At 38.5% G+C, this 23,207-nt stretch overlaps 1 protein-coding gene across 2 annotated transcripts in view; it reads left to right on the forward strand.

Annotated features, from left to right (window-relative positions):
- The window catches only part of MOXD1 (monooxygenase DBH like 1), a 49,994-nt gene that overhangs the window by 14,221 nt on the left and 12,566 nt on the right, over positions 1–23,207 (forward strand). For both annotated transcript variants that reach the window (XM_039569631.1, XM_039569630.1), the window contains exons 5-6: positions 18,467–18,646; positions 20,930–21,032. In XM_039569631.1, coding sequence (XP_039425565.1) covers positions 18,467–18,646; positions 20,930–21,032 — 283 coding nt within the window. The remainder of the gene's footprint in view (positions 1–18,466; positions 18,647–20,929; positions 21,033–23,207) is intronic.

The raw sequence follows: 23,207 nt of genomic DNA on the forward strand, positions 1-23,207 counted from the left end.
GAGGGAAAACAAGACCTCTTGTCTGTCTTCACAAACATGTATCAAGTGTGTGTTTATGTGTGCCCAGGACCTGGCTCAGGTGTGCCCTGACAACCTGTATGCACAGTGACATACCCCCTTTCTTTCAGTTTTTTTCTCTTCTCCTTCATCCTGTCTCCCTTAAGAAAAGGAGGTTGAAAATTATTTCTGTCTGTAAGTATTTCTGGCAAGGACTAAGTAAAATTGTCTAAAAGCACATCAAGCTTCTACTTTTATATAGGAATTTAATGAATTTCTTTTAACAGATGTTTATTTTAAATAAAAAAATAATTAAATGGTGATGTTTGTTCAAATGAAGGGCCAGGTCCTTATTTGATTCCAATCACCTTTCTTGTGATGGCCACTGTGAAGCCAGGTTTCATCAGCTACGAACACACATCAGTATTTTCAGCAGTGTAAAAGCCAAAGAGTATTTAAAAAAGAGATGAACATTACAGCTTATTTAAAAAATAATGAAAATACGTGAGTAAACATTCATACAAGCAGGATCCTAGGCGACTTGAAAACCCACATGCACAAACATGTTTTCCTATAACACATTTTCTAACTTTTCTTTCAGTTTGGAATTGAAAGCTTAAGAGTGCTGAGGGAAAGATGGTTCTCTCATTTCTTCCTGAAAGCAATATACTGAAGACCTCATAAAACAACAAATTCTTATTTTTCTAATATGCTGAAGATAGCATATTAGATATGATAGAGAGAGTTCTGGCCCTCATTTGTATCTTTCTCTGAACCCAAAAAAGCATTAAGTGTAGAATTCTGTTTCTTCTCTTTTGTTACAATTGTCAGTCATATTTCTTCAGTGCATTCAGTAAGACTGAAACTTGAAATTAATTCAGAGAAATTTAACGTGCTCTCCAGTGTCTGTATGATAAATACCTATAATTACTCTAAAATATTGTGGGTTTCTGCACTTAATCAGAATGAACAATTGCAAGGCCCAAATTTCTGCCTTCGGGTACTTGATCTTTAATCACATTTGAAATTTATGACAGCTATTTTCACAGATCTGTATGAAACGGAGAATTTGCTTGTATTACAGTATGTATGTCAAGATCCCCAGTTTTCTGCTTTCAAGTGAGAGAGCTTCAAAATGGTAGTATCAGAATCAAGCTTTCCATGTTAAATTTGGTGGAAGTTGTAGATACTTGCTGTTCTGCTAAAAATTCCCTAGAATTATTCATTATTTATAATTTCTGAATTTATTTTCTAAATGCTTTGCATGACTGCACATACAGTTGCTCAGTCTTCAAAAAAATTGTGGTTGGTTGAAGCTAAAACAAGATTTTAGCTCAGAAATACAGTAACTGATTTTTCAGAATAGTTTTATATTCTTAATTTTTACAATAATATATAAAGAATACTAAAATTTTAGAAGTTGCATTTTCAAATCAGAATATTTTTTTATAAAGTTAAAAATTAGAGTACAATTCTCAGTGATTTTCCATCTTCAGAAGAGCAAGAAAATTTCATATTGCTTAAAAAATATTTAGAGAGAAAAAAATGAATACAGAAAGAGAGTAGATTTAAGTAGGAACACTTCCTTAGCCTTTCTTTTCAGGGGCAAAATTTATATTTTCCTATAAATGACTTTTTTAGATGCCACATAGAGGGTTGTTGCGGAATTGTATCTATGTGCTCTTGCAAACTGATTAAACATTTCCTAAAGCCTACTGATGCACAAAGGATGGGGCTTATGGCTACTGGGGAAGATATTAGCTGTGCAAACAAAGATTGAATTTCACAAAGGGGAGGGCGGATGAACTCTTTGGCCTGATCAAACTGTCTGTGTTAGTTAAATACTTACATAGATGTTGATTCTGGATTCCTTCTGCAGCACAGTTTTCACACAAACCTACACATCTCATTTTTACAGACAGGAAAAAAAAAGGTGTAGACATGGTGCAAATTTGTCTGTGGCATAATTTAGTCTACTTCAGTAGTGTACATGTGAGCTGGCTTTGGCCATTTCTTGCTCCTGTGTGATTTTGTGGAGGACTGAACTGCGCAGTTTGGCACTTGCTGGACACTGTGGGCTATCATCAGTGTGTGCTTAGCTGTGCAGATGTGTAAATCTGCTGCCGATCTGGGGTCTCAAGTAGGTGCTACAGCCACAATTGGATTTTTTTTTCTTACTGTTCCACTGTTCTCTGTCTTTCATTCCTTCTTGAAAATTGCTCTGAGCACTTCATAATAAAGTACTTTTTAAAATATCAGTTTCATCAGGAAAGCATGATGTTTTAATGAGGGAAACTGAAAAAGTTAGACCTGGCATTTAAGGTAGAGGCCAAGACTTTTAATTGTCTCTGGTTAACAAATACCAGATTCTGAATTCAAGTTCTGAATTTAAAAGGGTTTTTTAATTTCTATTGAAGATGCATTATTTTAAAAATACTAAGTTTTAAGCCAGAATATATTTAAGGTATTTACAAATATATTTTGTAAATACAATTTAATGGTGCAACAGCTGGATAACTGATAACACTTGGGTCTTAGGATTCACCTGCCATAGTTTTAGTTTCTTCTGTTAGCACAAGATGAAGAAATAATAACTAGCACAAGAGATCTCAGTATTAGTTGAAGATAGATTATGTAAGACCTTAGGTCTTTTCTATCTCTTTACACAATATTCATGTTACTTTCCAGGAATCACAGGTTATGGGAAACAGCATATTTTCATTGATCAAGCTGCTCTACACAGCATGTAAACTGTGCAAGAGATAAGACTGTAAGCTTGTGTTCATCTCATGGGTAGAATAAGGGCATGGATAAGTAATTTCTCCTTTTGCTGCATTTACCAATGGAGAAAAGATCTTCACTGCAATAAGGGGACACCTAACCAGGTTTAGGACTTCTCTGTTAAATATTCTTTTGTTTCATATTTCTTGCAACATTTTCCTCAGGGAAGAGATTGTGTCTTCCTACACGTTCCTGCAATGCCTTCTGTTTCTAATGCCTCCAGGAACTTCTGGAGCAACAACTCATAATAACATGCCTGCTAAGACATACAACAGAATAAGACAATTTCTCAATAGCTAGGCATAATAGTGACAATAGTGACCCAGATCACAACCAAAACCAGGCACTGAGATGGTTTTGTGGCTCTAATGGTTTATATCACTCCTCAGCTTTAAGCTGCCTACCTGGTTGAATCATGGCTCCGTGAAAATTTGTTAAACTTGTACAGATTTTCCCCCCAGTGCATTTTCTGCTAGCAGAACCAATTATGAGTGTAATAGGTAAATTTCGAAAATAATATATTCAGAACAAATGAAAGGGATTGCTTGGAGGTAATAGCAGGCATTCAAATCAGCTATTTGCAGGATAGCCCCACAGTGGTCCCAGAGTGGTGGACCTTGGCTGCTCTTCACGTGGGAGAGCACAGAGCTGCCCGTCTGCAAACTCCTCCTGCAGCTAAGTGTGCATTGGCCTGTTCTGCTGCTCTGAGCTTCAGGCTCCGGTATGTGCCTCAGGCTCACTACCCGGGGGATTTTCACTTTTCTCACATACAGAAGTTAGCCAGGAGCTTTCTCAGAAGTAGGTTTCTTAGAAAAAAGCATTCCACTTTCTAGCCCAGAATTTCTGGCAATGAGTTTAAGACTATGTCTTGCTAGGATTTTTGCAGTTTTCTGTATGTAAATGTCATTATTCTGACTGATCCCGAATATGCCTTTTAATCACATTCCTAAAGAAAGTTCTCTGGTTTCACCAACTGCACCTCAGGAAGGACTTCCACTCCAGCAGGACCTCTCAGAAGGAGGGAGAGTGCGATCCACTGGTAGAACAGACACACAGGCATGTCCACGCTCCTATCTCTGCATGAAAATGTTGCTGTCTCCCTGCTAAAGCCATGCTGAGGGCAGGTCCCTGGGTGTGGAGAGCCCACATAGGCAGAGACACCACTGCACCAGGGCTGGGAGCAGGGCTGACAGAGACAGAGGTGATCATCCCGGGGAGCACACCCTGAAAACAGGTCTCTGCAGCATCCTTGCCTTTGCAAATTATCTGGCTTGTCTCTTCCTTTTTGCTCATTCAATTAAAAAAAAAATCATTCAGGGGCAGCAGACCAGCTTTTTGAAATCCTCTCATTTTTGTGCTGTTGAAAAGTCTGACTTTCATGATTGTCACTGTGTGTGGATATGTCTGTGCTGACATATGTCTCTCTATTTTGAGAAATTGTAAGTCTACTTGCTGATAGTTAGTTTTTTTCTGCCTATTTGCTGAATTTAATTTTTCCTCACTATGAGCGGGCATCATGCAGATGTTTACCAGCAGCAAGAAAGTGAAAATGTGTTATACATTTATGAGAAATACTTCCCAGTGTTTCAGAAAAATACAGCTCTTGCTTTATATTCAAAGCTTGTTCTTAACTACTTTTTCTACTTGTGGTTCTACAGATGCAGCTCTTTTTTATTACTATCTTTAGTTTAGGTTTCTATACTCCATGTCTTCTGTCACTTGAATATAACTGTATTGCTTATTCAAATAACTGCATCTGCTAAGGATTCATTACTCTGTCTTCACATTTACCTCAGGTCTCCTATGTGCTTGACTGTTTTTCTTGCTTCAATTAAAAAACCTTAAGATACAGTGTTTCTTCTACTGTCTCTAGATTTTCTGTGAATTTCCTGGACCTGTGATCTCCCTCTCAACCCAACAAATTGCTTAATGCTGTGTGTAAACTGCAAATTTACAGTATATACTGCTGAAAGCCTGGTATGTATATCCTACATGCCAGACATGCCATAATCTATTTGTGTGAAGCTTTTCGGCTTCAGTGTATAGCATGCCTGTGCTAGTTCCAACGCTGTAAATTTTCCCTCTATGTTTTCTTAATTTCTTTTAAATACACTGTGTTTTCCTCAAGAAAAGTATTTCCCCAGGCTTCATTAGTAATAATTCCCTAGTCAAAAACATGTCAAATATTGAATTTTACTCCAAGAGTAGAAAAAACATTTTATGTAAAATAAACCCCAAAACTGTGTAGTAGGATCACTTAGCTGTATCTGCGTGTCTTTTCTCTAAGAACTACTCATTTTTCCTTAGTTCTAGACTTTAGAGGTTGTTTCAAAACTAGTATAGACAGAAAAATACCAGCAGAAATGCTGTGATGTGGCTGTGCCCAAGAACATAAAATACTTCTAATTCTGTAAGAGAACTTTTTAAATAGGACATCCAGTTTTAGAGGGCATTTGGCATTGGAAAGGAGGATAGCAGCTGCATTTTGTAAGCTCTTAGAAGTTTGGTTCTTGTATAAAGCAATCCTTCCATGTGCATTATTTGAACCTGCTTATGAGAATGAAGTGAGAAGGTTTAGCTCTGCTGAAATGGGGAAGAAATCCCATGCTGGGGATGCTGTGTGGTCAAAATTCAGTATCTCTTCAGTACAACTCATAGATACTCAGGCAACATATTAAAGACAGTAAATTTTCAGCCATAGAGATGGGCTTCCTCTCATCTAACTTGACTTATCTATGGGTCTGAGCCAGCTGCTTAATTGACTTCACAGTGGCAAAACTAGCTGTTTGTATCATCCCAAAGGAGTTGTCAGAAATGTATGAGCTCAAGCATCCCATGTATGGTTCAATTTCTCTCTCCACTGATGGATGAGAGAACCCAGACCACCAGCCTGTATTAGATAAATAACTCTCAGATGAATGAATCAGGGGAGATATACCCCAACCAAAAAGGTCAGGGGAGAGAAGAGATTGTGATAAAAGCAAAAATTGCAAAATAATATTTTTTTTTCAGTTTGCCTTTAGGAAAAATGATCTTTTCTCAAGCACAGCTCTGTGTAATTTTTTTGGCACTAAGCTTACGATGTGACTAGTGAAACAGGCCAACCATATAACCATAAAAAAACTTAATTATTTAGCATTAGCTGAGAAGGCATGTTACATTAGGCATATTTTTGTATCAGCACTAAAGTTTTCCATTGCTTATCTCCTTAGAAGAGGGAGCCTCTTTTCAATTAAAGAAAGGCCTGTATGAGAACACACCAGCAGCTGCCAGTTAATCTTCATGTTCTGTTTCAGGGCAAACTGATAAGGAAGTAAAAACTCCAAAAAACTTGTTGCCAAGGGTAACTCTGCTTTTTGACAGTGGAATGCTTTAGTAATACCAAAGACCCCAGTGTGAAAATACAAAGAGACTCCAGTTTAAGAGACTGATTGATTGGAAGCCAGAAGGGCAGCTTGTAGCCTGCAGTACCTAAATGAGGGCACCGATTTTTAACTTGAGTGATACCAGACAGTAACTTCTTGTTACTCCCTGGCCTGAACTTTTACATTTTGCTTAATTTGATAACTCTAGCAAATTGCATCATGCAGCCTGACATAAACAAATGTTCTATATTTTCCCGTGCATTCCCCTACAAAGCAATTTCAGCCTCAGTAAATTAGACTGGCAGCCAAACAATCATCTTATGCTGCAGAGCTTGTAAGCTATCTGCCCTTTGATCTGCAGGGCTGGCTCTTCAGTGCAAGCCTGAATTGGCCCATTAGGCTTTGCAGTGCTAAAGATTCATGGAACTGAACAGGCTGAAAATTAAAAGTTTCCCAAGTGCTGTCTGAAGAAATAACAGAAAAATATTATTCTCTCATATTCTGCTAGATTATTGCATATGAAAAATTGCTTAAGATATTATTTCATTCTGTGATCAAAGATTAAATTATACATGACCACAGATTTTACTGTCCTACCCAACTTTATATTTCTTACACACTTTTATTTTGCAGTAGTTTTCTTTCATTTCACTTGTGTATCTTAACTATAAGAATTCTTAATTTATGCAGTTATTGCTGCATTATTTATTTCATACTTTGTATGCAAAAATAACCTACTTCATTTCTGTCATCAGCAAAGTTGGATGTGTAGCTAATTTGATCCATTTTCTTCGATTTTTGCTTTCTAAATAGAAGCAACATCTATCCATTATGGCAATGTATTGACCATGCCAGCATGTGGTAGGAAAACGTGTGCTGTGTGATTTTCTGGTTAAATAAAAGTAAGATGACAAGAGCCTTAACTTAAAATGTAACTAAAAGTAAGCATGGAAAAGGGGAAAGCACAGTTTTTTGAAGATCTCTGAGTTTTACTTCCCAGTTCTGAGAGGATTTGTGGGGTGATAATTGTTATTCATTAGCCCCATTTTGTCTGGTGCCATGTCTTTATTTTTTTCTTCCTCATCCTTAGTTTTGTATATGATTTTAAAGTAAGCCCATGACTAGGTGATGCACTGAAAAGATAAGAAAATTGGCCACAGCCAAACATCCAACACTTCTTATCGTAGCAGGCAGCAAAACACTTCAGAGCAGCACTGGGCCTTAGATGAGCAATTGTAAAGCATCCTTTGTGCAAATACCAGAACAGCAGGCTCGTCAGTAGCAAACTCTGTCTTGATGGGTCTTGTGTAGATGGGTCACAGAACAAACCTAGCTTGGGCCTACTAGCATCTTGGCATTGTTTCTGAAGATCAACCTTCTAATTCAGACAAATCACATTGTAGCAGCATCTTAAGCAAATTTTTTATAGGGCAAACTTAATTGCTCCAATGGTCTGTAAATGGAGCAGAAATTTCTACTCTGATCTAATTGAAGTATTTCCCTTCAGTACCAGTCTTTTACTCTGCAACCACAGCTGCTGGGGGTAGTTTTCAGAAAATTATATTCTGTCTCTCTTCATCTTTGCTTCCACTTGCAATGCACAGTAGTCACAGCTATGAACAGAGCACAGATTTGTCAACTCCACACTAATAACAGTGGAAAAATAGACAGACAATGGTCAGACAAGGCCTCTCTGCCATGTCCACACATAGCAGACTGCATTGGGTTTGCATGGCTATGTTTTGGTGGCAGGGGGCTACAGGGGTGGCTTCTGTGAGAAGCTGCCAGAAGCTTCCCCGCGTCTGGCAGAGCCAATCCCAGGTGGCTACAGGATCGATGTGCCACTGGCCAAGGCTGGGCCAATCAGAAATGGTGGCAATGCCTCTGTGATAACAGATTTAAAAACGAGAAATAAAAGAGTTGTTGTGCAGATGTAACTGTGGCCAGTGAGGAGCAGAGTGAGAACATGCAAGAGGAACAACTATTCAGACCCCAAGGTCAGTGGAGAAGGAGGGGGAGGACCTGCTCCAGGCACCGGAGGTTCCCCTGCAGCCAATGTGAAGCAGCTGTGCCCCTGCATCCCATGGAGGATCACAAGGAGGTAGAGATCCACCCACAGCCTGTGGAGGAGCCCATGCTGGAGCAGGTGGATGCCTGAGAAGAGTCTGTGAACCCATGGGATGTCTGTGCTGGAGCAGGGTCCTGGCAGGGACCTGCAGACCCATGCAAAGAGGAGCCCATTCTGAAGCAGGTTTCCTGGCAGGACTTATGACCCTGTGGGGGACCCACATTGGAGCAGGCTGTGCCTGAAGGACTGCACCCTGTGGAAGAGTGACCCACTTTGGAGCAGTTTGTGGAGAGCTGTTGTCCATGGGATGGACCCACATTGGAGAAGCTCATGGAAAACTGTCTCTCATGGGAGGGACCCCACAATGGAGCAGGGGAAAGATTCCTCTCCCTGAGCAGTGGGAGAAACAAGGTGTGATGAGCAGACAATAACCCCCATTTCCCATCTTCCTCCATTGCTGGGGTAGGACATAGAGCTTGGGAAAGAGGGAGGGGCAGGGAAAAGGTGGTATACTGCTCTGATTTTGTTAGTAATAAATTCAGTTCAGATCCCCAAACTGAGTCTGTTTTGCCTGCAGTGGTATTCAGTGAGTGATCTCTCCCAGTCCTTAACTCATGAATCTTTGTTATATTTTCTCTCCCCTGCCCGCTTGTGCAGAGAAGTGATAGACTGGCTTTTAGTGGATGCCTGGCATCTAGCCAGGACCAACCAACTACACATACATGACATTAAAATCCACACAGATGACAAATGAACCACAGGTAGATAGTGAATAATTTCTCTTTTCACCAAGACTGATGTTTTAGCTGGCGTGGAAATAATTTACATCTTGGAATGAAATACAGCCCCAAACCCAAAACCCCTACCTAAGAAAAGCTAAATATTTAACCAAATTTTTATAAACTACAAGTTAATGCTCTTTGGTCTGCTTTCTGCAACCCCTCATTACAGTGACCTCTCCATTACTATGTCTTTAGCTGCTGGGACTGAAACTGTCTTTCTGTTTTATGAGTGCCAATCATGGTTTTGGTTTCTATAGAATTGCTATAGTATAATTTTAATGCAGACTTTAAAAGAACCCTGTAATCTGAAAATAGCTCTTGTTGTGTGACTTCCTGTATGTATTGATGGGTGTTGAAGTCCTACAGAAGGGTACCAGAATCTGACTCTGTGTGAGAAAAGGTGGAAATAGTATTAATGTGATCGTTACTTAACTGCACTTATTTTGTAAGCTCTCTTATGTTTGTATGTTAACCTTGTAAATATAAATTTTTTAGAGGATTATGAGCAATAATTCCAGAGAGTTGCTCTGGAGGCTGTCATGTCAAAATCATGAGCCTTGTGCTTATTTTACCCCCTGCTTTTCCTTCAAACTGTAGGTGCCAAGTTGTGCAGGTTGGTGGCTCCTCTAGGAGCTCGGCATCCAAATGCCTGAGGTCTTTCCCACGTGTGTTCCACTTTGGTAGCCCTTCACAGAAGTCGGCATGTCATTTTCAGAAAACATGTTTCCTGGTACTGTACTTCGGCATGTGTAAAACAAGAAAGGGACGCTCTGTCAATTCTCACGTGTTCTGTCTTCAGGCAAAGTGGTGTCTTCACTCCGAAGCAGGAGAAAAAGTGTAATGTTATTTATCTGCATGATCAAGGGGATTGTTTTGCAGTTCTACAATAGAATTAAAACCTCTTCCATTGCTGCCTCAAAGAAATATACATTGCTGTGCAAGAATGGTGATTCCATGGACAAATGGGAGTACCTTCACCGACTGTATTATTTATACAATTCAAATTATATGTCCCTCTTGAATAAATATAAACTCTTTATTGGCTACCCATTTTGGCCTTAGACCTGAAACATACTTGGTTACATATTACTATATTATGATATTGTTTCCACAAGGAAGTAATGATGCTCATGATTAATTGCCAATTAATTCTGCTTGAAGTGTGTCAACCGTGCTGAGAGACTGTGGCCATCCTGAAGACCGCAACCACTTTGCCAGTGGCTCTGCTGCTTAGGAGTACAATAAGTGTATTGCCAGGAAGCCTAACCAAGTGAAACATGTTTTTGCTTGACCTGAGCTTTTTATGAGATTGCTCCTCAGGGTTATACTTTTTAGCTGTTGCTAAATGCATTATCTTAAATCTTCAGGCATACGTCAGGCAGAAACAATGTTTTATTGGTATTTCTTTGAGGTATACTTCTTGTTTTATGGGTGTTTCTTTGAGGTATACTTCTTTTGGATTTAGTCTAAATTACTGTAAGTCTTTAAAGTCTGAAACTCCTTATGAGTGGCAGAGTTCCAGGTAATTAATTAGGAATAAGAACTTAAAAATGGACTTGATGGCAGAGAGGACAAGAAGTCCTTAACCCATCTCTAATTCTCATTTTTAAATGTTTGGGCATATTGATTATTATGTTTTTTGATTCCTCTTCCTTAATTAGAATATTTAAGTTGTTCAGCAGAGTGACCTGCAGAAATTCTGGATATACAGTTTACTTATTAGTAGGACTATATGGGGACAGAAGGATTTATGTAAATTTAGATATATAGCCTTCTCCAAGCTAAAAGCACAGCAACAGTTAACTTTTACCTGAAAGTACATATTCTTTTCCAATAAAAATTCTGCAGCTTAAAACAGAGGTCTGGTAATTCCTTCTTAATGCTGTATACTAATAAAACCTAAATAAGAGCCTTCATTGAACAATGCAGTCACAGAGTAAACCAATCCTTTCTTTACACCAAGAGCAGGAAGTATCTGTTCTTTGAATAAGATTTTCCGTTCACACGGTAAGGACCTTTCCTCCTCAGTGATGTTAGAATTTTTGTTCCGCATTTGAAAGTATACCCAAAACCAGTTAAGACCAAATGCCAACAATAAGGTTTCAATCAATCAATCAATCAATCAGACAACACTGTTTTTTCAAATTAAAATTATGTCCAGTATTTGAATATGACTTTGGGAAAAAAAACCCAAAACAAACCCTCCACACATATTAGGTACAAATCATGTGAACTTCAATGCCTTAAACTGGATGGAAGGTTCAGTCTGGAAAATTTCCATCCTCTAAGGAAACCTTACCTAATCCCATTATGAGATTAGGGCTGGGGATGGTTTCTGTAGCCTGGCCCTTTTTCTTGTCAACATCTCTTTTTTTATTTAAATACAAAAATCAAGCACTGTTGCTAAATGCTCAGGTTATATTTTTCTCCAGCTGGAAGATGTGAAAAATGTGTATGAGAATAATTTGGGTTAACATTTTTACGTTTGAAGGACTATTCAAGTTAGGCAGTAATGCTCCCTGTTGTATCTCAGATGTAATCATCCCTGATGACCATGAGGGAGCCAGAAGCAGTGACTTTGCTCTGCTTCCTGCAATTAACTCACCAAAATATACACCTTTGTAAGTAGCACAGTATAAACTCAGAGGCATTTGGAATAGAGAATGATTTAAAGGGATTTGTTAGAGGTGATGACTGAATGTAGGATTGCGCAGTGAGGAAAACAGGCACTTAGCTGTGTACGTGCAAATGATCGGAGGAAAGAATACAGCAGCTAGTCCGTGCTAGACTGCAGCCAGTTGAGCACTGGAAGTGTCTCTTTCAGCTCTAACTATTCTGTGGCATTAATTTAATGCTTTCTGACAGACAGGGTAAGGGTGGAGGCATGGGGAGGGTGGTCCCTGCCTGACCCCAGAATGCCTTAACTCTGGGCTGAAAGTCTGCAGCAGATTAGCATCCCAGATGTGACACTGGTGTGGGCAGGCTACTCTACTAACATGAGATAGCTGTTAGGCTGTTAGTGTTAAAATCCTGGTCTGCGCTGGTGTCGTGGACTTCAACATCTACCCCAGCTTAGAGGCATGTTTCCAGCTCTTGAGTTTATGCTCAGCACAGCTCTGGGTTGTGTGCAAGAAGCAGTGTTAGGCAGCAAATGACTGGTGGTTTTCTTTCAGAATATTTTTAAGAAAATAAAACCATATTACTGAGAGTTTTTTCTGAAATAGATGGATTTTTTTTCTGAAAAAGACCCAACTTTATAAAGCCAAATATTCTAAGTATTTGCTTTTCTGAAGAAAAATCTAAAATCCTAAAGGAGATGTTTTAGATAAATATTTGATCATTTCACAATTACACTTTACAAAAACTCAAAAAACATCTTGATGAATCCTAATGAGAAGAAATCACGTCAACCTTCGAAAAAGTTTTCTAAGTTAGATAAATTTTTAATATGTGTGCATGGTACACATTTTCAAAAGAAGTTCAAAGGCCAAAGTAATCTGTAAAAATGTAAAGGTTCTTCCTGATGAGGAGTACAGAAAGCAGAGACCCTATAACTTGGTCTTCTGCTGCAAAAATTCTCAAGTGAACTCAGCCAGTACTCAGCTTCACAGCCATCACTTTTTGCTCTGAGTTAATCAGAGACATGGCAAGCTCATATAAATGAATTAACCAACCGCAGACTAGAAACTCTCCTACATGCAGCAGTGCTAGTATAAAAATCAAATTTTTTACTCTCCATTTTGAGACTTTGGAATTATGTTTTCTTCCCTGTGTCACCACTGTCTACCAACATGAAGTGTTGTGTAAGGCTGTGGCCTTATTCAGAAGCATTTACATGGCAATATACCACCATGCCACCGTGTGTTTGAAATGCAAGATTAAGTTGGAACTACCTGTTTGAGCCAGAAAACAAAATCATGATTTACATTTTAGTGTAGAAACATCGCTGCAAACAGATCAGAAACTGTTGGCATTTCCATGCATAAAAATAAAGTCAGGTTTTTGTTGTCTGACATTTGGTGGACCACATTTTCTAAACAGGGACACTATGATGGACTATGGATATATTTGACTAACTTTCATAATTTGCACAAGCAGGCATAAAGAACAAAACATGATTATTAACATCAAAGAAATCAGAGCAAATAAAAAGGTAGAAAAACAGGAATGAGAAAGAAAGACTTCCAGGTTTCTGGAGGTGTTTTTAACTACTAGGAAATCTAACTTCTTGGACCACTCGAGCTGTTTGCATTTTCCTCCTGTTTAATACATCACACATCAGTATCTTAACCCTGCTTATCATCAGCTTGAGATGCAAGACACTGTTATGTTAAAATTTTGGCTTGTTTTTTTAAGGAAAGAAAACCCAAAGCATGTGACAATGTTCGGTTTGTGCAATAGGTAAAGAAACAAAGAAGAGAGGAATAAAAATTGACGATGAGTAAGCCAGCCCTGGCAGATATAAACATTTTCCTTGTTCATGTGATGTCAGCCTGTTGACTAAAATAGGGCTTCTGTTAAAATGAGAGTTGAACAGCATACATCTTATCTGGTTTAACATTATAATGACTAGAAAATGTTATATTTTGTGTTTTTTGAAAGCCAGCATTTTCACAAGTCCTAAGAGATTCTGTACCATGAAAGGAGCTCTGCAAAACCTCTCAGCCTGCCTGATGAGTACCAACCAAGCACCATGACTGTAACCCATACTTTTGGTTGCAGAAGGCAGTGCCTTCATTTACATTTGAATGCAGTGTATTTTAAATATCTCCTTCCTTGAGAGCCCTGGTTTGAAGTGCTGGGGGTTTATAGTACATCTATTACTTTTTACCTCTGTTAGTAGGAGCCAGATAGGTTCATGTATGTCAGTTTGCTCAGTTTGAAAGACTTTTTGGCCAAGCTATCAAGAAGGGTGGAGAGGAGGATGCATAAAGCAAATGATCATGAATAATAAACCTTGATGTTCTTCCTGCAGATCTCATGAAAAACAGAGAGGTTGTGCCTTGTTGCATGCACTTATGTTTTGCAATCCCAAACACCTTGGGCATTTTGATGTAGGGTGGATGTAGGGCTTTTGTTCTCCACGCCTCTGGCAGTTAGGAAATGTCAAGCAGAAAATGCACTTTGCCTGCAGGGGAAGAAGTCACCGAGGTGCCTGGTGGTGCAGTATCTCTGCAGGCTTATTCACAACATGGCAAAGAGATGAACCGTGACATCTGGGTCTTCCTTGCATGTCAGCAACAGTGAAAATTCCACAGATGAGCCTCAAAGAATGAGAAATGGGGAAAATAGGTAGTTATATGCATATTCCTTTTTAGTCTCCTTTCAGCTTCTTTCTTGACTTCTTCGGCTAACAAGAGGTTGGTAGGAATTGGTGAGGACAAAGAAAGGAAATGCATTTCGAAGTCACAGGTTTCTTCATAATTATTGAAAATAAAATGTAGATTCCCATGTTCACTGCAACCCATCTAAATTACTCAATTTTTGCTTATCTTATTGCTTGGTTCAAAATGTCATTTTAGAGTCCCCTTGTAATAAGAGACCAGAGCAAAAAAGGCTGTGTATGAGAGAATCTAAACAAAAATTAGCTGTTCAATTAAATCTGTAGAGTTTAATGACTATTACGTACCATGCCCGTTTTTATCACTTTTTTTTTGTGTATTTCACTCCTTTGCTCTAGTGTGCCACTTCAAATTATTTTCTTTCCATAAGTATCCTAAAAGTAGCACAAATTAATAAAATGGTCGTGGTGACTCCTCAGGGCTGGTCCACTGTCATTGTGACTGGAGACCAGGAAGAGTAGAGCTCTGAAAATTATGTCATCATTCATTGAGGCTGCAAGTACTCTAGTAATCAGGCCACCCTGATCTAGACAATTACAGATACTTGCTTTAACAGCTAATTTTACACCTACTCTTGTGCACTTCTAAACGCAATAATGATTTTCTGAATCTGGCCCCTCATTTGAGAAACTCGGTTGTTGTTCATCATCACTTGTAAGGATGGCCAGAAAAAAAGATTTTTGTTTATTTGAGGAAAAAATGAAGTTTGGGAATTTCTTTTTGGCTTGAAGCAAGGTAATCTGTACAGTTGTTCTTTGTGGAAAGTGAGAGATGAAGTGTGAGGCAGCCTAAATAACCAATCTATTCTATAAGCTAAAATAACTAATAGCTGAGTAAATAGGGCAGCACTCACCTGGGATGTAGAATGGCAGATTTAAACCCCTGCTCCAGTCAATCATTACAACAGAGTAGAGTATGGGACCATATTTTAAAATTTTCTTTTCTGCCAAAGTTATTCTGCTAAGTAAGAACAGTTAATTATTCTTCAGATCAGAGTAGTGTCTAAGGGCTCTGATCCTCTTCTGTAGGAACCCAGAGTGCTGAGGATATTTCTCTGCCTGTTTTGAAGGGTTCTTACCCCCCTGAACAACACTGTTTTAACCTCCAACCTTGGAAAAAACTGCCTACAATCAGACAAGAACTAGAAAATACAGTGGTGTGAATTAGGTGATAGACTACTATGTAAGATTGTCACAGGGTGAAAAATTTAGAGGTTTTAGGCTTCTCTTTGTCGTAAATAGATAAGAGCAAAAAACATCAAAATGGAGGATTGTTGTTCTCCAAACCTTCTTCTTCTTCTTCTACTACTCCATATTCTGCAATAAAAGTAATTTGGGATGACTGGACAAAGAATTCTGCAGTTCCTGCCCGTGTTACTGAATAATTGGTAGGAAAGTAAAAATAATATATGTTTCTAGTAACCATTGGTTAAATTATCTTTAAAAGGCTGTGTAAATCTTGATAAACACACACTTCTCTCCTGCTTTCTGTGCTCTATGTTATGCCTGGGTCATGCTAGTGGCTCTGCTCCTCTCATAAGTCTTAATAAACAACTATCTGGCAGCAGTGAAAATCCAGGAAGAGTCTCTGTTTGTTCTCACGAACTCCTTGCAAGGGCTTTTAAAATTCCCTCTCCCACCAGGAGGGATTTGATTTTCGGCATGGTTCAGTGTCACTCTTCCTTCTCTTGCTTCATTTAGAAATAATGCTGTGAGCTTTAGGGAGCTGGCCGTTAAAATATTTCCATACCTTTATGAACAATTCAGGATTAATGAGATTTTCCTAAGATTTTTTAAATAGAATTTTGACCACTCTAATATTTTCTTTCTTTTTTTATTTATATGCTGTTTAAAAGGGGGAAGAGAAATTTTTCTTTAGCCAAGTTGTAGTAAAAATGTGTGAAAAGCATAACTTCACAGCTGCTCTTCATTATTTTTTTCTGCATCTGAAAAATGTAAGTTTTCCTACAAGATGCATTGGAAAGATGTTTATGGATTTGTTCTAGGTTTTGTTTTTCTTTTCTTCACTTAAGAAAGCTGAACAAAACTGCTCTTTCAAGTGCTGTAACTGTTTAGGTAACTGATGCTAAAAACCAGTGACAGGATGTGAGTTTCTAATTTTGGCGATGTCCCATTGTTTTGAGGGGAAGCTGGTTTTGAAGTAGTGACTGTAAGCACAGCAGGTGCTGGGATCTTGTAGCAGCAGGCAGAACTATCACGTGTTGGGATAAAAGTTCTCTTCTTTCTTGGTAGATATAGGGATAATATTCCCATAAGCATTTCCTTGACTAACCATACAGTATGTGGAGCTTCAAAATTCTTGAGGTCTATCCTGGTATTTAATGTATAAGCTGCCATGTTATGAGTGTGTTTGGGTTCTGCAGCACTTGGGTAAATATGCAGATATATGATGGAGCAGAGGGAAGAAGCAACATCAAGGTGAAACGAATTTCTGAATCTTTGTCATTCAGTGTGATATATTTGGGAATAAATTCTTATTTCATGGGAAAACTGACTCGTCTTCTTCAAAAATACCTTTTACTTCTGTAGTGCAGTAATTCACAATAATGGTAATGCTAACTGAAACGGGTTACTGAGAACTATAGGGAACATCCCCTATGGACTCTTCAGTCTTGCCTCCAGAACAAAACTTTGGTGCATCTGATCAAATTGGCATCCTTCCACTGATTTCTAAGTGCTGTGAAGTGGGTTGAGCACTTCTTGGTGCACATGCAGCTACTCAGCAGCATCTGGACCCCCCGAGAGCCCAACTTAAATGTACTTGGCAGATTCATGTCAACAGAGGTGGCCTTGATGTGCACAGGTCTGGCTGCTTTCTCCTGCCCTTCTTTTGTAATTGATTTAGCGGTGTGAACGAAATGCAGAGAGAGATATTGTGTTGACAGTACTTTAATAATGTAATAAACTGCTCCTGCTTACCCTGTTCTGATCCTCTGGTAGCACATGAATGTGCTTGCAAAAGAAAATGGATGCAAATTTAGGATGTATATACATTCTTTTCCTATTTAAAGTAACCTCTTTCCTAATGCTGAAAGGCAATACTGCATGGCACCCTGTGTCTTAAGAGTTACATTGCCAAAGCTTTAATTTTCTCGTGAAAATATTAATCTTTATCCTATTGAACTTGAAGGTAGATATGATAGAATGGGATGAAATTTTTGAGAGAAAAAGCAAGGGAAAAACTCTTTTAATTTTAATAATGTCTTCTATATGATGATATTTTGTGAAATATGATCTTTCTGAAATGCAAAATAATTCTTTTCAGAAGTATTCATGTTTGCCCCAGGGACATAATCTCTGACAGAGATGATTTAACATCATCCATCCAAACAGAGGGCAAACACTTACATGGGAATTAAATAATTTTAGCCTACTCTTAAGTTCTGTGGTCTAATTATACTGGGGGCACTGGAGCACCACTGAGAGCCCTCCAGCTCATCACTGCCATAAAAAGGCTGGAGCACCCAATCTCTCAAGGATGACTTCATCTTAATAAAGTCTTTACAACTGAGCAGATTAAAAAAAAAAATAATTCTAATTTCTTCTAGATGTCAAAAAAATTTGGAAGTCCATTTTGAGCTGCTGAGGAATGTGAGGTATACCTCTAGGCTCACCCTAGATTTATAGAATCTATGGGCAGCTGTAATTTGAAATAGCACAAAAGAGGCAGAAGCAGGGATGAAAAACTCTGAGTAGTTCAGGCACCAAGCTGGTTCAGCTGAACAGACTTTCAGCTGGTTTATATCCCCTTCCTTAGATATATCCATTCCTTGGAATGTGGCTAAACAAGATTGGGCAGTGAGAAAGACAAGTGACCATGCAAGGCTAGGATGGGAGAAGAGAGAGCAAGCAAGATTGTAACAGAGGTTTTGCCCAGATGCAGAATTTTTTTCCTGCCCCACATTGATGCACTTGGGCAAAATGAAAATTTTGGAAACTTCATTCCTTCAGTTTGCAGAGCGCTGAAGTTACATCTCAACTACAATCTAACATTGAGTCTCCTCTTTTAAAATAAAAATACCATAGAACTTTTAGTCCTATCTTCATACCTGCATTGAAATAGTCACGTTGAGATATGTTTTCTTTTTTCTTTTCATTTTACCATTGATAGGTTGAGCCATTGATCCAGAAAGGCCACGAGAACCTGGTGCACCATATCCTGCTCTACCAGTGCAGCAGCAATTTGAATGACAGTGTGCTGGACTATGGGCATGAGTGTTACCACCCCAACATGCCAGACTCTTTCCTCACATGTGAGACTGTCATTTTTGCTTGGGCCATTGGAGGAGAGGTAGGATGAACGTCTGTCTAGCATGGTTCATCAATGGGGTGATGTATCACCATGAAATTTCTTCCTAGTATATTACTGATTACTTAATCTGTCTGTTTTTACGGGTATGGGATTACAATCCCTGAATGCCTCACCAGTAAATCCTGAACCTCCTATTGGCCTTTCAAGAATGCAATAAAATGATCATCCTGAGTGCCAAGCCAAAAGTAATGAAAATAATATAGGGGGAGTGGAGTTGATGCCTTAGGGGAGAAAGATAGCTTTGGAGCATGGAAATCTGTCCCTGTATCAGCTTGTCCCATCTGTGGAAATACCTTCAGCAATGACCAGTATCTGCTACCTGGAGGATGACAGAAAGAAAAGCAGTGTCTCTAGGTGACTTCATACAAGACACAGAGGCATGACTCTCCAAATGAAGTTATACATAAATTTCACTAATTTTGTGCCTCACCAGGACCTGGTTTCAGTGTTGCCCCATTCAGGTTCCTGCCCAGTCCAAAGAAACATCATTTCAGTGTAGGAGAGATCCTGTGTCAGTGCAGAGCCAACATAAGGACCACTTTGCTGATGGCAGTGGGTCATATCTACAGAAAATATAGGCTGTGATGCCATGCTCACCCCAGGATGTGTTTTCAGTTTATTTCATGTTAATTTAGGCAGCAGTTAATGCTTTCAGCTGACATAACACAGCATGACTGCCAAAAGAATCCCAGCTCTTTACACCCTTGATTCACTGTGTGACCACCCAAATGATGGTTTGGGCACAGAGAGGGACTGGGGTGATGATAGTTTCTGGAACCTTCGCTTGCCAGCTGCAGTCCAAAACCATCTGTAAACGCTGCAGCGTGAGGAAGCAAGAGTTGTTACACGGACCCATGAAAAGAAGTTTAATCCACTATGAATACTTTCCCTGGTGTATGCTTTGTGCATTTTTGCCATCAGCTATGCTCTGACCTAGTATTTGTACTTTCAACTGTCTTAATCTAAGTGAAATTAAAAACTTGTATAAATAAGTTATGATTTGACAAGCCTCATGGAGGCTTTTGCAAGGGTGATCCTGTTGTTAAAGATCTGTGCAGAGGAATCTGACAGATCTGGGTTACATCCAGGTTTGTCCAAGTACCCAGTTCACTAACTTCAGTTTACCCTTGTGTAGAATGAAGGTGATAATATTTTTGGCCATATACTACAATTAATTCATTAGCGTCCATCAAGCATCAGGAAGCTGGAATCACGAATTGCACATTTCAGAAAGTTAGAATGTCAAACTGCATATTAAAATATTAGCTATATACTATAAAATGGTGCACATTCATTCCAATTAAAGTGAATTTGGTAAATGAGTTCACTTACGAGATACTGGTGTTTTGGTTTAAATCATGAGTGAGCTTTTGAAGTAAATCTCCCAGTTATCACCACTTGCAAAGCTTTGTTTATCATCATGAGTGGTTTGAGAACTTGCACAAGCCTTTCTGGGATGGAGTTAAACTAAATGTGCAGGGGTGAACCCAGCACCTTTAGCAATAAATGGGGTTCAGTGCATGGGACCTGACCAGAACTTGTCCAAAGGAGCAGCATCTGGGTGGGTCCAGCACAAGCTGTTTCACTGTGCAGAGCTACTTCTTTTGCACTATTGGCTTGCTAATGGAAATGTAGCCATGAAGATCAGCTTTATTGGTCAAACCATTTTACTTAGAATACAGTTATTTGTGCACAAAAAGCAAGTTAACTACATGCAACCACAGTATTCCCTGGAAATTACTGCTTTTAGAAACTGGGAACATTTAAAATGTTGATTCACTTCTTCATAAGGGTTTTATTGTCAGACTAAATGCTTGATGATGTTATGTTTATACGTTTAAAATTGAATTTTCCTTTTCTGCTCAAACAATAAATACAGAATAAATAATCATAAGATCACAGGATAATGCTGGTTGGAAGGGACCTCAGGAAGTCTCTAATCCAGCTTCCTACTCAGAAGTAGTAGAAGTAAGGTCAGAGGTGAGATTATACTCTTTTGCTCAGAGCCTTGTCCTCTGGGAAGCATGGGATCTACTATTTTATATTGACATAGTTTTTAAGTTTATTGAGTATATAATAAGTATATTTTATCACAATGCCAAGTTCAGAAAGCTGTAAAAGAAGTTATATTTGTAAATTTTTTCATTAATATGATCATATCATTGAAAAAGGAGTCAATGTACTTATAAAGAGAAACTAACTCTTAACTGTGGCAAAAAATACGTTAACTCTGTAATGATTTCCCTGTGTATTGATTTCCAGGGCTTCACCTACCCTCCTCATGTTGGCTTATCCATTGGCACAGCAGCTGACCCTCTGTTTGTCCTCATGGAGGTGCATTATGACAATCCATCATACACAGAAGGTTTGTAGCCTCACACGCTTTAAAACATGCTGGGCTGGAAAATGCACTACACACAAGTCCTCATCCCTGCACTGCATGGCAAACAGAGCAAATAAAAAGCTGAGGGTTATTTTTCCCTGATCAATAGTTCCTGGTTCACAGTGTTTTTCCCATTGCCCTTTCAATTTTTTTTTTTAGTATTTTTTTAAAAAAAGGTCTACCTGAACTGTGGGCAGTTTCTGAAGTAGAAGTATAGACTCAGGTTTCTAGACCATTCACTGGGTAAAGTCAGTTTATCTTCAAAGATAGGCTTTTCATTTATAATTGTGTTTTAAAATTGTTCTTTCTGAATTTAATTTATATTTAGAAGAAATAAAAGGAAGAAACCAAGGATCCCAGGAAAATCAGGAGAACTTTGAAGATGCCTTTGGGAAAGATATATTTTGTTCTGAAACAGAAGTTTATTAAGCTACTGTACCTGAGAATATTGTAGTGATTGCTATATATGAACTGAGTAAAATCCAATGCAGCATAGTATACTGGCCTTTCTTTACATCCCCATGTGTTAAAATAAAATTTGCTGTGTGGGTTATGGTGTTCTGCCCTACTGTCATTTCCCATTTTCATCTTTTAAATGAACTATCTTAATTTCTTTTTTATTTAGTGGCAGACTCTGTCCTTTCAGCATGCAGATTTGCATGGGATGCAATAAACTTCATTTGCATCCTTGATATTGTATGCTTTTTCATAAAATGTTGCATGAAAGCCCAAGAAGTCACATGCTGAAAAACTGTGTCTGATTTGGCTGTGTCCCTAAATTCATCATTTTGTTTGAATTGACTGTGCTGTATGATAGTCTTCCCAAAAGACCTGGGAAAATTCAGACAGCATAGGCAGAGCAGGGTGTTTGTAATCCAGGTCATACTTCTCCCCCTTCCTGGCAAAACACACAGTATAGGATTGTGCCAGGAGTGTGAGAGAGTAGACCTGGGTTCTCCATCTGCTTCAGGTGGGGAAAAATGAGTTCTGACACAACAGCAAACCTGCCACTGGGTCACCTTCATCTGTGTGTTTTGGCACCTGCATTTTCCCAGTTTGGGTCTTGTGGTGAAAGGCTGCACTGTTTCCCTCACATCGTGACCTGGGCTAATGTTTTCCTAAGTGACTCAGGTTGGTAGTGAGCCTCGGCTCCCAGCTAGGAAGAGTTCAAACATTTTTTAGTTTAACATGGATGGTTTTCACTTTTTCTGGTTTTGTAGTCCTTAACATTCATTTCTCATTTGAAAGTTGGCCTCTTTTGGGATTGTTTACCAGAAACTGACATACCATAAGAGTGTCTGACATTTAGATGCTAGCAACAAGCTTGAAGCAGGAATACCACAAAGGAAAAATTCAAGTTGATGAGGTTGTACAAATACCTCCAGGAAGGGAATGAGTATGGATTCCCAAATGCTAAAGTTGGGATGTTGTGGAACAGGATATATCACCTTAAATGTGATTTGTATGTTGCAGAACGTCTCATAGCTGATTACCATTCTTAACTGACTAGGCACAGTTCTTATCCTTTGTTCCTTAAAAATCATATGCACTACTCCATCTTAGGTATTTTAGTGACTGGGTAGTGTCCCTCTGCAATTTGCTTATCTTAAAATAGACTGCTGATATCATATTGATATAAAATTTGGCTTCAGGCACTGCTATGTCTGTTTTGTTTTTCAGAAGACTAATATAGGTCACTAGGAAGCATATTATCTTCTCTGAGATATTTGATATGGTTTTTGCATTTTTAATTTTCAAAATTGAAATTATTTCAGTTACTATGCCAAAATACAAAGAAATAAACAGAAAACTAACAAAATGTAGTTCTTGTACAAACACAAATTAATCCTTTTTTTCTGTATATCTTGACTAATAAAAATGACTAATACAAGACAAGTAATTCTAAGCATTTAGATGATAAAGGCAACAGAAATTATTAATAGATACGTAAACAAACACATATGGCTAAACATATGTGGGTGAACAAAATAGATTTGTATTATTTTGACTCTTAAAAACACAGCCTCCAAACAGCAGGCTTTGGTTATTTAAACTAATTTTTGAAATCAAGAGAAGTGCTTGAGTCAGAGCAACATTAAAGTACTCTGCAATTCTCTTGTCTACTTCCCTCAAAGTGGGGGTATTGTCTACAGTTCT

This window comes from Corvus cornix, chromosome 3 (genome assembly GCF_000738735.6).
Source record: "Corvus cornix cornix isolate S_Up_H32 chromosome 3, ASM73873v5, whole genome shotgun sequence".
In the NCBI taxonomy this organism is placed as follows: domain Eukaryota; kingdom Metazoa; phylum Chordata; class Aves; order Passeriformes; family Corvidae; genus Corvus; species Corvus cornix.